Here is a 13,933-nt window from a genome sequence, read left to right as displayed (position 1 = left end):
TGTTTTTTTTTTGGTTTTTTTTTTTACTAAAACAAGCAGATTAAGATTGGCCTAAGAGTAGCGTGCCATACTTAGAGCATTTTGAACTTCTGTGGAAAGTACTTATTTCTAAACTGCTAAAACTCTACCTTAACTCATACACTGAGTTTATTCACTACTGTAATCAGGCAGTGTTCAAGTTCAGGCAGCTTTTGCAACCTTTGTGCTGGGTGTCCCCATTGCTGTCGCTCACCTAGCATGACCCTGTTGCTGTAGCATTGCCTACAGCTGTGTCCATAAAGCTTATCCCTGAGAAAGCCACAGTCTGAGAGAGGTTATAAAACAGCAGAGCCTTGGAGGTTTTTATTACAGGGTATGTACAGTTAAGTGTTAAAGCACACTACAGTACAGCCAGAGCTTAACAATGGCACAGGTGGTCAAAGGCAGGTTATGCTACAGAAGATTTCTGTGGAAATCTGAGAACATTCTGGATATTTTAAAGGGTAAAAAATACATAGAAAGTGCCCTGTTAACCAACAGTATTAAACCACTGAAGATCACATATTTAATAAGAAATTCTAAAGTTGTTTCTACACAACTTCTGGTCCCACGGGTGTGGATCCCCCACTCCCCAAAGTGAATAGCATTAGTAATAGAGTGCTTGTGACAGCCAGAACACTTATCTAAAGTTACTGCTTTGCAGTAGAAAGCCTTTAGATAATGACAATCCAATTGCTAGGGAAGCAGTGACAATGGCAGAACAGCAGCTCTCCTGCCTTCCACCCCTCCAACACCCTTTTTGGAACAACACTGACAAACACCACAAGAGAGAAACAAGAAACTACTTCATTGCCTCTGGCCTTCTAGCACAGACAGGCCTATTCTTTTCTACTTAGTGTAACTTTTTTAGAATAAAAATTTAATGGGAACTCCATCTGAGCTATGTAGGATAGACCAGATAATGCAGCTGCCATCTGCACAGTTTACTGTTTCAAGATAAGCACAGATAGGCATAATTACTAGTTACACGTGGAGCTTGACTGGCTTATTTATTTGCTTAGAAAAATATTTACAACATTCGGATTCCCATTTTTAAATAGTTCTTAAGAATGCAATACATATTTTTGAGAAATTCCCACAATATGGAGTCTTAATACTGCAAATGAAGGACAACTATACACAAGCTTAACAGGATAAATAAGGCAGACAACTGTAATAGCAGCAGTTGAACTAAAGCTGAGAAATTGTCAACACTCTTCCAGCTGTTTGGTATATTGCAGCAACTCAGACAGGCAATAAGGAAGTTCCCAAGAAGAGCTAACCAAATTAAGCTATGAGACCCTGTGTAAGAAGGATGTCACCTTTCCTGGTGCCTTCTTTCTCCTTAATTGCTTAGCCTTTGTTTTTCATTCTTCACACTTCAAAGCAGTTCTAAAGAATGTACTTCTGCATGTTTGTTTTTCAGAATTTGAATACCTATGAGCTATTATTAGGGAGTGGAGAAGGAAAGTATGAACAGGAACACAGCCCCACATTTTCAGTAGGATATGTTCCAGCAGTCTTGCATCCAGCCTCCCACCACCCCATAGGCAGCATGGAACAGATTCACTGAAGCTGACAGTGGAAGCAATAGGCAAACCTGTAAGATAAGGCTTTACCTGACCCATCTCCTTCAAGTGCTTGGAGTTTGTGGTATGTGAGCTTAAACACTATCTCACTGTATCAATTCTACTGCTAAAGTTAAATGACTAAATTGCAACTTTGTCTTGCCAAATACACACTAGTAGGTACTTTGTTGGCCTCCCATAAAAAAAAAAAAACAAAAACAGTTCCAAATAACATATAATCAATTCACAGTACCTCACCATAAGACAAAGTCCCTAATTAAGAAACCATACCTAAATAGTCACACAAACTACTTGTCAAATTCTTTCTCAGTACAAAGACATCTATACTTATCCATAGAAGAGCCTAGTTCATGTGAAAACATGGCATTAACTTTACCAAGCACAGCACAAGCTGCTATGCTAGCTCTCCACCTCCATGCCAAAGCAAATTCAGCTAGATTCACTAACTTCATTCTCAGGACTCGAGGAGAGGCTGCCTGTGATACTGACCTGGGGTTTTTTGGTTTTTTGTTTGTTTGTTTTTATAGTTACAGGGTTAGATGATCACATGCAAATTAAAGAAAAGCTTTTGCCTAGTTCTTTGTGAGAAGTAGTGTACAGATTTCTTAGCTCTGTTAATTTGAAGTGGACTAGGAAAACTATGGTCAGTTTCTGCCAGAAATCAAGTGTACTAAGTAGCATTGTAGTATTAAGCTACAATGTTTGTTTCCCTTACAACCACTAGTTCATGTGACAGTGCTAAACATTACATCTATTGCTACGTAGGTACAGGGACACTGCTAGTCTAACTAGCTTTTTAACTACGTGTCTATGAGCCAATTGAAAACATTCCTTTTGAGTGCTAAAAGAAACATCTGTGCAAGGGGTCTTCTGACATTTGTATAAAGTTTTTCCCCCTTTCCGGACAACAAATTAGTCACCCCAACAACAAATCAGTCATCAGAACATCTAACATTATGGCTGAGAAGAAAGGGACTTGTACTTAGATCTGTGCTCATCTATTTCTTCCTTTGTTTTTTTGATACAGCTAAAGATTTCCTTGAAGAGTGCTTTATATTCAGGAAGAGTATTTGTGGAGCTAAGTGATTCTCCTGCATTCATGAATTCTTGATTGTTAGCTGAAAGATCATACTGGGTATTTCCCACACTGTCTTTAGAATACTGCTTCAGTGTTTGTACAGCCTTGTGTTTCAAAGAATCTTCATCCATTTGACACTTCTTCAAAAGTTCCTCATATTTCACTTTCAGAGCATTATACTGAGCATCGACTTCATTGAGTACAGAGATTCCCCGTTGCTTCACAGCTTCAGCCCTCCTGATGCACGTTTCTTCATGGCCCCTTAGAATGTCTCCCCCTGCAGCACTACTCAGGAAATTTTCACTACTGCTCCGTTTCAATGCCTTTTTCTCAAGTTCAGGGACAGTCAGAAGCCCATCATCAGCTGGGCTCTGACCAAGCTCCCTTTCTAAAGATTCTTTAAATGAAATGAAAAAGGATTCTGGCACCAATTTCTCTGCATTGTGGAGTGTGTTTTCAGATTGAAGCATCTGTCGCATTTCAGCTACTTCCACTTCTAACTCCTCTGCACGAGCCCGATACAAGTCAATATCAACAAGCCTCTGTTCAAGGTCGCAGTTTTCTTTCACCACAAGACTATATTCCTCTTCCATTGTTACCCTCTTCTCTTTTTCTAGGTTTAGTTGGGCTTGCAGAACCGTAACTGCCTTCTTCAAGTTCTCATTTTCTTCTTCCAGAGGATTTAGCTGACTATCCATTGAAGTAATCTTTTCTGCAAACACGTGATCATAAACAAAATACCTGAGGAAACAGAAGTGAGGTTATTAATAGGAAATACAGCTGACCACACTTAAAGTTTTCTGTCGTTGGTAACTAATGACAGTTTAAACTATGTTAACATATCTGAAAGTATACATAGCAGTCATTTTGCCAACCTAACAGTTCAGATGATAATCATGATTGGAATCTTAGATACTTCACATGCCATCAAGCCTCTCAGCTCAAGCAGGATGGCAGATTTTTTAACAATCTCAAATTACAGATAAGTTTACTGAATAACGAGATCTATAATTTCAGTTTTAAAGAATATTGCTTTCACATATTATGTGATACACCCTGACCTTCATATTTGTACCACATCCCTCACAACTTGTTTGTTTCCACAATCAGTGGTGATACTTCAGAATGGACAAGGCAGTTCTGCAGAGTGGTGATTCCACAAACCTCTCGCAGTTTGAAATAATCCATTTATCTTTTGAATTGTCACCACGTAATTCCTCGCTTGCATAGATTAATTCCTCAGTCTTACTTGCATATACTGCTGGAAGCCCAGACACAAATCCCATTCTCCCTGTTTGCAGAAGTACTTCACTTCTTCTATTAGCTTCTAGCAGAAGAGACAGACTGGGACCATACCCCAGGTGATTCCTGATGAGCATACAATGCAGTTCAGCTGGGTAGAACTGCTCTAAATTAGAAAGCAGCCCAAAGCTTGAGGCACCGTTTTTACCAGCTTAAGCATTGTTTTATCCAGCTTAAATTCAAAGCTACTACAGCAAGCCCACCTTGAAAAGAAGGTGCCTACAGACGTCCCAGGAAAAAGTAAGTTACAGAAAATATTGTTTAGGATAATTTATTTGGTAGTTATCTGTGTTTGTGCTTTATCTGACTGAAAAGAGGGAGGTTTGCATTCTTGAAGGCTTTCTAGGCTACAGTTTCATACAGCTGGAGACTTTGTGGGAGAACCTGTTAAGATATTAAGTAGAACATACTGTTGTTCTCCCACAAAGATCAATACGGTCTGCAGCCAGAGCACACCAGAAGCAACACCACCACCACACACTGCACAACTGTACAGATATTTTTCTAGTTGCAAACTTAAAATGCTTTTCTGCTACTCTGTTAAACACCCATGCTTGTATCTGGTTTTTGAAACTTTGCTTAAAATAATTTTAATATTCTGTTTGTTATGCAAGGTAAGAGTCTTACTGGCGAAGGTCATACAGCTCCTTCAAACATGAGAAGCTGTGCATTGATCTTGGCTGGTCAGATCTCTCATGGTTCATCCGGCCTCGTCCAGACTTTTTCAGTTCTTCTACTTGCCTTTGCAGGTCATCTATGTGTGTCTGCAGATTTTCAATAGTCTCTGTCAAGCTAAAAGGGAAGGATTAATGTTAAAACATTTGACTTTTTAATCAAGGACAAATTAGGTCCCATCCCCTCACATTCCAGATCCTCTTCTGAAGATTGCTCTTCAGCCACAAACACTTTAAATAAATCTTTCAGTTTAAGAGTCACCAAAAGGTGCGTGTATACGCTCGGATTACTGGTTTTTGTATTATCAGTTGAGTAGAGGGGAGAAAAGAGGATGTAGCTTAGGTTTGTTACCTTAGTATCTTTTGTTGTGATGCTCTGCTCTCTGCAACTAGTTTTTGATTAGTGTCTTCTAGTTCTCTTGCTGTCACATCCAACTGCTCATAAACTTTTGCATGTTGATCATTCATTTGACGCAAGAGCTCCACTTGCTTTGTGAGATACTGCAAGACAGCACTGCTGTTACAAGTTTATATTAGAAACATAGGATAGGGCTACTATGCTGCAGTTTTGTTCACATTCATTAAATAACTCCTATGTTTTTGAAATGTATAGGTTCCAGTGGTTGCTTTGGTTACTACTCAGCTGAAAAGGTGTAATCAGTATCTTAGCTACCTCTCTCGCCTTTGTCACTGAGGTCAGTGAAGGCTGATCAACCAGTCCTTCATCCAGATGACTTGGGTTGTTTTGTGCAAACTGTGTTTATCTGCTCAGCTATCCTTGCTGCAGTTAAACTACTGCCAGTTCTACCACAAACCCATCCGGATTGGGTTTGTCTGTACTGCAGTCACCACACAAACCTGGATTTCAACACAGTTCTTCACAGAGTCCTTCTAAAAGTTGCAGTGAAAGCCATCATAATTTTTTTTAATAATGTTGACCCAACAATTTTCTTAGCATTTAAACTGCAGTATTGGGTAGCACTATCTTGTTTTTTTTCTGCTTGCCTATGTTTGAATCAGCATTAGGTTCAGCAAAACACATTTTAGGATGTGGTCACACCTGAGATTCTGAGGACTACTATGTGTCAGGAAGTAAAACCAAACTATTAGATTCAGCCTGTAATTACATACGAGGAACTATTTCAGTCATTGTAATACAGAACAAAAGTCTCCTGCACTTTTATTTTTTTTAAATACAGCTCCACACAAAGTGATCTCATTTTAATTCCCTTTAGTTCTATGGTTAACAAAATAACCTGTTAAGTTTCTAGAATTATTTCAGAAAGCCTGGAATTCCCCATGCAAGAAGTTAACCATCACCTAAGACTCTCAGTACAAGTGCCTTATATTGTCCCATCTAGGTAGGACTGAGCCAGTTTCAAAAAATAAATAAAACAACAAGAATTTGTATTAAACAGACTTGAAAACAAAAAACCCAACCCCTTAACTGTTAAATACTTAGTTGTTACATAGAAGTTCATAAAATAAATTGTGTATTACCACATACTAAATGTATGAACGCCTACTGGACTTCCAAGCAGAACTACATCTCAGTACACACTGTTACATACTCCAAACTTCTAACATTCTGCTTAACCTTTTACCTCCTTAAAAGATTGATGTGTTTATATTTTAGGCAATTTAAGAACAGATTATAAGTTAATCTAAGACTAGTAACTGCTGCATAGACTTCCAGAAGATCAGCAGGATAGCAGTTGGCTGGATCCTTTTGGAGCCTGTGTGCACGTGACAGGATTTACACAGAAATAGTACATGGATTAGCTGCAGAATCTCAGCATGACCCACTCCAGATTAACTTTTCCTACTGGTCCTCTCAGAAAGAGCTAGAGAGTTCTTCATATTTTCTTCATTAATACAGGAGTGGCTGAACACAGAAACCAAGGTTTTGGGGGGAGAATTTGATGTCACCACTTCACAGTGGGCTTTAGTGGAAGTTTTAGCTGAATGAAGACATTACATGCTATTTTCTTCATCTTGTGTCTTCAGCATCTTCAGTTCTGGTATCAAGTTGGCCCAGTGTAACCAGGACATCAAAACAAAGTATGGCTCTGATAATACCCTAGGAGTTCACATTTGTTCATCCTGCACAACAGTTGAGTGCCTATCATGAAGTAGCAGTAGAGACTTCAGGCACTGTACCACACAATGAAAGGAGAGCCAGTTCTCTGCACTCCAACTTGAGAAATGCTAAGATGCAGACAGAGATAAAGCTGCCCTTTCAATCCAGCATTTATTACACCTGCAGCGATCAGTTTGTGGAACACGTGTCAGCACAGAGGTCACATATAACGATCCAAGGCAGTAAAACATGTAATATGTTAACTTTTAACATATCAACTGTAATCTTAAGCATCCCAAAGCCTTTGACCCTTCCTTTTTTAGTGCAGACAACGTAGTATCACATTGCAAAAAGGTTTTCTTAAGCATTCTAAGTTTGGGAGTTTGCTACCTGTAAGATATGAATTAGTCGGAGGAAAAAAGTCATTGCTTTTTTGTACTGAAAATGCTTGCTCAAAGCCTGGCAAAGTAGCTACAAGAGCAGTTGAAAGAACACCTGTATTGCAGAAACAAGGACTTTATTAGTAACATCGAGCATAAACCCTGGAAATAGCACATTTTTTATCCTGTGCAGTGGGGAATTCCTGGTTCCCAATGGCTAAGCCAAGTTAAGAGAAATAAGTCTGTCTGAACATATAAGGACATGACCCTGCCACACACCAACTACAGATCACTTCTAAAGGGGCTCTTCTCACCACTTCCTTGTGCTAGAGCTCTCCTATGTAGAGAACTTTAAAAAAAAAAAAAAAACAAACAAAAAACAACCCAAACCAAGATGAAACAAGATCTTAGTCAAATAAACTGTCTAAAACCAAACGAGATACCACATCCTTAACAGCAGCAGGCGATTTCTGTAAATGAATGCAACTTGCAATCATGTCTTTTTCCATATTTTAAGATGGCATTATAATACAGCCAGTGATTAAGAAGCTCTGCTCAAAGATCCAGGTTAGTTGTCTTCTGCAGAGTTAGGCTGTGTTATTTCAAAATATGTTGTAACTGTGTTAAATGCTTCCTTAAACAGGGCTGTCATACAGGAGTTGAACCTGAAGTAGGACAGTATTTGTACAGCACACCTTCAAGTGTGCTATACAATACACCATAAAGTGCTCTCTAGATCTAAAGAATCAATCTTTCCTGTAAAAGCACTCATCTCAATGAGTCAAGTGTCTGCATAAGTGAATACTTAAAGAAAAAAAAAAAGCTATAGCATTGGCAATAATACAGGCCATTCCAGCCATTGTGTCATCGAACAAGTGTGGTAATACACACAGTTTGAGTCTTTCCACTATTAAGTGAAAACATCAAGGTATAAAACAGAAGTGTTTTATAAAACAAACAAAAAGCTGCTTATTTATATCAATGTGACTATTTTAGAAAACACCTATATACTTCTAAGCCTCAAGTTTAGGTTCTTTAAGTTGCCTATTGCTACAACAATGATGAAGGTTTAAGTCCTAAGCTGCAGCTGTACAAAAATACTCTGACTGTAACCACGTAAGTAATGCTTCCACAAGTGAATTCAGATTTTGTAAGAATTTAGCACACACCAGTCACAGCCTATTCCCTGTGACTCATACTAGAGCCAAACTGAAACACTGGACTGCATTTCCATAACACTGCCAGAGTAATGGAGAAGTACTGAATATTTAATAAATTTAATTATTAGAGGCCATGCATTGCCCTCAAATAGCTAAAAAAAAAAAAAAAAAAAATCATTACATTGGCAAATGTTCGGTCTGCAAGAATATAAGCACCATTAAAGAAATTGCCAAAAATGGCTAGGGCTTTCCAAGAAGTAACGAAGATGAGTGTTTCCAAAAGTGCAGCTCTGATTCTCCCCCCAAAAAGACATAAGAACATACCCACCACAGCCTGTATTTAGGCAGAGTTACATGTTTTTTCTTGTTGATTTTTGTTTTTTAACTGAACTGTATTTCCCTTTACCCCCAGTAGAAGTACATATCCTCCCATTTTACTTAAATCTTTATTGCGCTTTTTTGTCAAGCATTTAAATTTCAGTGCAGTAATCATTAATAGTTAAAATAATATGAAGATGTTAATTTATTCATCATATAATTTTCATATCATTTTTACCCGACAAGACCAGCAAAATTTAGCTATAACAATCCTGAAATAGCTTGTCTGTATAATAAGAAAAAACATCAGTCATGTCATTATACAAGCCGAATCCAACAGGAATTCTGTGGCACAAAGACTCCATTAATGAGACAAATGGGTCTAACAAGGATCAAAGCCTGTGTAAGTTTCTGAGGCAGCTAAAGGCTGACACATTCAAGAGAAACACTGAACAATCAGGTGTTAAGAAATCAGATCTCTCAACTTACGTGCTATTCTACATATCTACATGACTGGATTCCTGTAATATTTACCTCTATCTCCTGCAGTTGCTCTTGATTTGTTGCATACATTTGCTGTAAAGATTCTTCTAGTTCGGTGTTGCGGTCCAGTAGTGTCTTCCCAAGCTCAGCAGCAAGGTGAAGATCTAAACAAAGAAGTCATTTGCCCATAAGGTACAGACCCAAAAGCATGACCTGCTTTTCAAGTATTTTAACCAAATTATTATTTTTTAAAATGACTGCGGTACCCAAAAGCAAAGTTAGCTCATAGATGCATTGGCCATTCAGATACTGTCTGTAAGACAAAGACTTAAGTAATTCCTGAGACTTAGAAGATGCTCCAACTTCATGGCCCTTCCTGGGGTCCTCCTTGGGTGCTGCAGTCTTGGGGCAGATGCAGGCAGCCACCTTCCCTTTGTTCCCCTCCTCCTGCCCTGTACTGCATGCACCTCTCATCACAGCATCCGTTAACTGTTTCACTGTGGTTACAACAATCACATTTAGAAGAATAAGCATAAAGTACTCTTTAAGTGCTCATCAGGTTAGACTGAGGCCAAAACTGACTGCACCTTCATTTACTGTGCTGTTCTTCCCCATTGCCCCTGCACCAAGGAGGTTGGATTGCACAGGATCAAGAGCAAAGTGAAAGGTCCAGGCATTTGATGGTAAACTAGTAATATCAGAGACAAAACTTAAGGAAATGCAGCTATTGTGCCTTTCAAGCTCATAAACCTAGGAGACAGCAATTGCTCTATGTGCTCCAAAACACCATTTTAAGTGCAATTTGTTCACAGGCACTTAATCTCTATTTCACTTAATCACCTCCGGGGTACAGTGACTGTAGTTGTTTCAAATTAAGAAATAAGTAATCTGAAGACCTGGGTCCTTTCTCAAGGGAAGCAACAGGAGTATTGCTAGATGTTTCATATTATTATGTTTAAAGATGCATGCAATTTAAAATCTAACGTAACGTGATGAAATCAATCCAGTGCTATTGCTAAAATAGTAATTACTCTGTGTAGGTATTACACGATTACTAACATCTTACTTTTCACCTCCTTCCCATCACCTGGGCCTGACCAGGTTTCTCCTGCATGCAGGACAGCCTTGTTAGTTCTCATATGGGTAGGAATAGCATCACTAGCAGGAAAGAGGCAGAAGGAAGTTCAAGAAAAACCCAGATTCTCTTCAAGAAGCCTGAAATGAATACAAGACATACTGCATCACCTGCAGTTGTAGTTAGACAAGAAAACATTTTCAATTTTCATGTGATTAAGATGCCCTTGTTTTAAGGTGTTTCTTGTCTCTTTCCTGCCCTTTCCCAGTCCCCTTATCAGCTGGTTTCTGTAGCAGACAGAAGGCTGTTCCCAGGCTGCTTTGTGCTAACCTTCAGTTTGGCAGCCTCTGAAGTGAGTACTTGGTCCAGATACATAAACCAAAGACTGAATTCAGACCAAACAGACAAATGTTCCTGTTCACTTGTCTCTGTAAGCTGTAGATGTCCAGTTCGGGACAAACAACAGCTGTGGTAGTCATTACACATTCTGTAAGGTAGGAAACAACGGGCTGTAGCTGTCAGACTCTTTGAACAGTGTTTGTGGAATTTATTTACAAGTCACCCTGTACACAAGTTCTTGCTAGAGCTGGGAGCCACGTGGCTCATTGCTTTACACTTACTTAGCAGTTTATCCTCACGTAGCTTTTTGTTGTAACACCCCTTGCTAAGAAACACAGCTACTTCAGAGCTTTTTCCCAAGGTTTAAAGTGTTTGGATAAAGAAACCCTAAGTTCTTCCCATTTTAAAACAGAACTTATACACTGGTTATCCGTGGATGGATCACCTCTAAGCAGCCCAACACCACGCTGTTCTATTGCTTTATGGAGTACTGGAGTCTTCAAACCCACCCAGCCCTCCCATGAACCAGGACTGACTCAAAGCTCTCATGCTACATAAATCTTCACCAGTGCCCACAATCTTTAAAGTCCATCAACAATATTGGAATCATTCAAGACCATTCTTTTATTTTAACAGAGTAGAATCTAAAGAGCTTTAATGTAATCCTCAATCCTTCTCAAGACGTACTGTGCGATGGTATCACTTGCTGCCATTTCCCTTCCCAAAGGGAAAGTTTCTTTTTACATTTAAATACATTGAGAAGTAGGTAGTGCCACTCTTAAATGCCCCACACCTACTAAATCGAGAGGCACAGCCACATGGTGCTTTGAATACAGTGCAAATAACAGAATTCACTTCATTGCACTTTAATAATCATTCTGTTCATTAGAATGACTGAAGCACAGATGGATTACCATGGGAGAAGCCCACTGTTTGCTAATTATGGCAATTTGGTTTTGAGAGGGAGAAGACAACAGTTCAATAACATGCAATGAAACCCTAACTGCTACCCCTGGAACAGGTAAGAACTGAACCAATCTGACCTGTTCTGAAGCTAACAGTTTACAATGTAGAGAAACGGGTGCACAGTAGAGTGCCTGCACTCCCTACAAAGAACAAATTTTAAGTAAATGTAGAATGTGTTCTCCTGATACAGAAGGAAAACTTCATTTGTCTTAGAATCACTGTACGATACTAGAAGCACACAGCACTTTTATGTAAAGCAACAATTTTGCACCATGAAGATGTAAGCAAAGAGGCTTTTAGTAATGCAAGAAGTCAAATTTAGTAAACCTGTTCAGTCTTACTTGTGCCATCTAACAGCTCCATCAGAAAACAAACTATGATTTTGGTGATGGATCTTCCATGTGTTAAGCCCTCACTTACAAGCATTTCTCTGCAGCCTTTCAGCAGTGTTTCTGTAGTTGAGAAAAAGACAGAACGTGGTACTAAACTCTTATTTTATGCTTTCATAACCCACCTAGCAAAGCAAATGAGATGATTTTTATTCTAAAAATAAGTCTATTCTTTTCAACAGGAGAATGCCTTAGTAGTATAGGATGTTGAAGTTTAACTGTAAAATTAAACCCTTAGTTTTTTACCGAGCTACGCATCTCGTACTCCATGTTCAGATTACTCTGCTTTGTTAAAGCAGGTAGCAGCAAGATGCAGAGAAGAGCAGTCATGTAGAACAGCTCTTTTCCACATGTCAGCATGCTGCTGCAAAAGATGGACCTTGCAGGAGGGAAAGCTGCTCCCATCCTTACACGAATTCCAGGAGCACTGTTTTCACCGACACATGCCAGAGATGTTCACCTCTTGCCAAGGCAAAACCTTTTGCTACATACAGAAGCAGTGGAAGTTTGGCCAGCTGCTGCACTCCCTGAGCTCCTGGACAGGCTGGCAAGGCTGCAGGTTTGTGGTACTGCACTGCCTGGCTGTTCAGTAAAGTGTTCTCACAAACACACTCCTTGATTTCCAAATGTGCTCTGATTGTTTGGGTTGGGACAAGTTTCACTTGTGCCCAGTAAGCAACCTTACTGCTCCATTGACACGCACTGGTATTGCTTGGTTTTAGAACGAGGAGGATGTTCCAGATTGTAAAAGTCCAACAGAACGTTTTACAGATGTTCCCTTAAGGAACTTATCTGCATTTCAGCTCGCCCATCAGCTCATTTTCCTCCTTTCCCTTCTGGCAGGCTGCTCTATGTGGGTTTGTGAGAAGCTCATCCTTAGGAAGAGATGCTTCTGGTGCTGGGAGAGCAGTCAGTGGGCTCTGAGCACACCGACCCTGGAAGGAGCACGGGCAGCTCCGGCAGGGAGCCGAGGCTGAGCATTCACTCACGGGAGGAAGAAGCGGAGTTAAAGCAGTAGGGCAGAAGGTCCGGCACCGCGCAGCACGGATCCGCGCTGCAGCTCTTCTACCACGAATACCGACGCGGTAAAAATACCAAACCCTGCCTTCAAATGTTCAACTCATCCTTTTGACAGCAAACAATGGCTCCAGGATCTCATTTAAAGGGATTTCTTTAAAACCTGTGGCCGCGACAGCATCCCTGCGCGCTGCGGGCCGTCCATAGGCACCATATGCACCACATACCCCCCACGCACCCCAGATACCCCACACACCCCCATATACGCCCCACGCACGGAGCGGCTCCTGCCCGCCCAGCGCTGCCGTCGGGGCGGTTCGTGCCGCTCCGGAGCGCCGCTCGGGACTCATTGCTGCCTTTTACAGCGGATCCCGAGTTAGCGCCCAAACGAAGCGGACGCCCGTCGCGCACGCCAGCGAGCTCCGAAGGAAACGGCACGTCCTTTCCGTCACCGCGTCCGCAGATGACTTTTAACGCAGTTACATCGCTGTACGCCCGCGGCTCCACCGGTAACATTTCTCCGTCCCGCGGGGCCGCGCTGCCCCTACCCGGCCGTGCCCCGCCGGGCGCGCACCCCGGAGCCGCCCCGCTGCCGGCAGGGGCCCGGCCACGGCCGCAGCCGCCGCTCCGTCAGACAAAGACGGCCGCGCGGCGCCGGTACCGGCGGTCCCCACCTCCCGCCCCGCGGGCGCCCCGCGCTCCGCCGCCGCCCCGCGCCCCTCCCGCGCGACCCCCGGGTCCGCCCCGCCGCGGCTCCGGCTCCCGCCGCCCCGCGCTCCCTCGCCCGCCCTCCCCGCACGCCCCCCGCCGCTCACCTTGCTGCAGGTCCTGCTGGTCGTACCACGGCTCATCCTCGCGGATCTCGAACTCCTCCACCAGGCTGTCGGCCAGCATCGCGCCCTTCCCTGGCGGACGGGGCGCAGCGCTCACCTCGCGCCGGGCGGCAGCGGGGCAGGGCGAGCCGGCAGCCGCTCCTCGCCTTAAAAGCCGCCTCCGGCCATTGCCGAGCGTTTCCGGACTTTGCCGAACCTCTCCCCCTTCTGGTCGGGCTGCGCGGAGCCGCCG

The 13,933-nt window shown here is 41.9% G+C and overlaps 1 protein-coding gene across 2 annotated transcripts; it reads right to left on the bottom strand.

Moving 5' to 3' along the window:
* Positions 1-50: 50 nt before the first annotated feature.
* On the bottom strand, positions 51-13,911 carry CDR2 (cerebellar degeneration related protein 2). Of its 2 annotated transcripts, none has more exons than XM_090151742.1 (5): positions 10,149-10,963; positions 9,134-9,246; positions 5,014-5,162; positions 4,615-4,779; positions 51-3,426 (listed from the first exon to the last, which is right to left on the bottom strand). In XM_090151742.1, exons 1-5 carry the CDS (start codon positions 10,219-10,221, stop codon positions 2,562-2,564), a joined length of 1,365 nt encoding a protein of 454 aa, XP_090007868.1. In that variant the 5' UTR covers positions 10,222-10,963; the 3' UTR covers positions 51-2,561. The 2 variants fall into 2 exon arrangements, with proteins under 2 accessions (XP_090007868.1, XP_031462546.1); XM_031606686.2 differs by lacking the exon at positions 10,149-10,963 and adding an exon at positions 13,684-13,911 and having other exon boundaries at positions 58-3,426.
* Between the last annotated feature and the right edge of the window lie 22 nt (positions 13,912-13,933).

The sequence above is a fragment of the Phasianus colchicus genome, chromosome 16, assembly GCF_987193195.1.
Source record: "Phasianus colchicus chromosome 16, bPhaCol1.hap1.1, whole genome shotgun sequence".
NCBI lineage: Eukaryota > Metazoa > Chordata > Aves > Galliformes > Phasianidae > Phasianus > Phasianus colchicus.
The sequence above is the reverse complement of the archived record's forward strand: the minus strand, read 5'-3'. Positions and strand labels throughout refer to the sequence as shown.

Bases quoted from the DNA above. Each gene is read 5' to 3' on its own strand.
- CDR2 (XM_031606686.2), bottom strand. From the start codon at position 13,762: ATGCTGGCCGACAGCCTGGTGGAGGAGTTCGAGATCCGCGAGGATGAG. The intron at 9,247-13,683 runs GTGAGCGGCGGG...TTCTTTGTTTAG, and splicing joins CCAGCAGGACCTGCAGCAAG to ATCTTCACCTTGCTGCTGAG. The intron at 4,780-5,013 runs GTAACAAACCTA...CTTCCCTTTTAG, and splicing joins TCACAACAAAAGATACTAAG to CTTGACAGAGACTATTGAAA.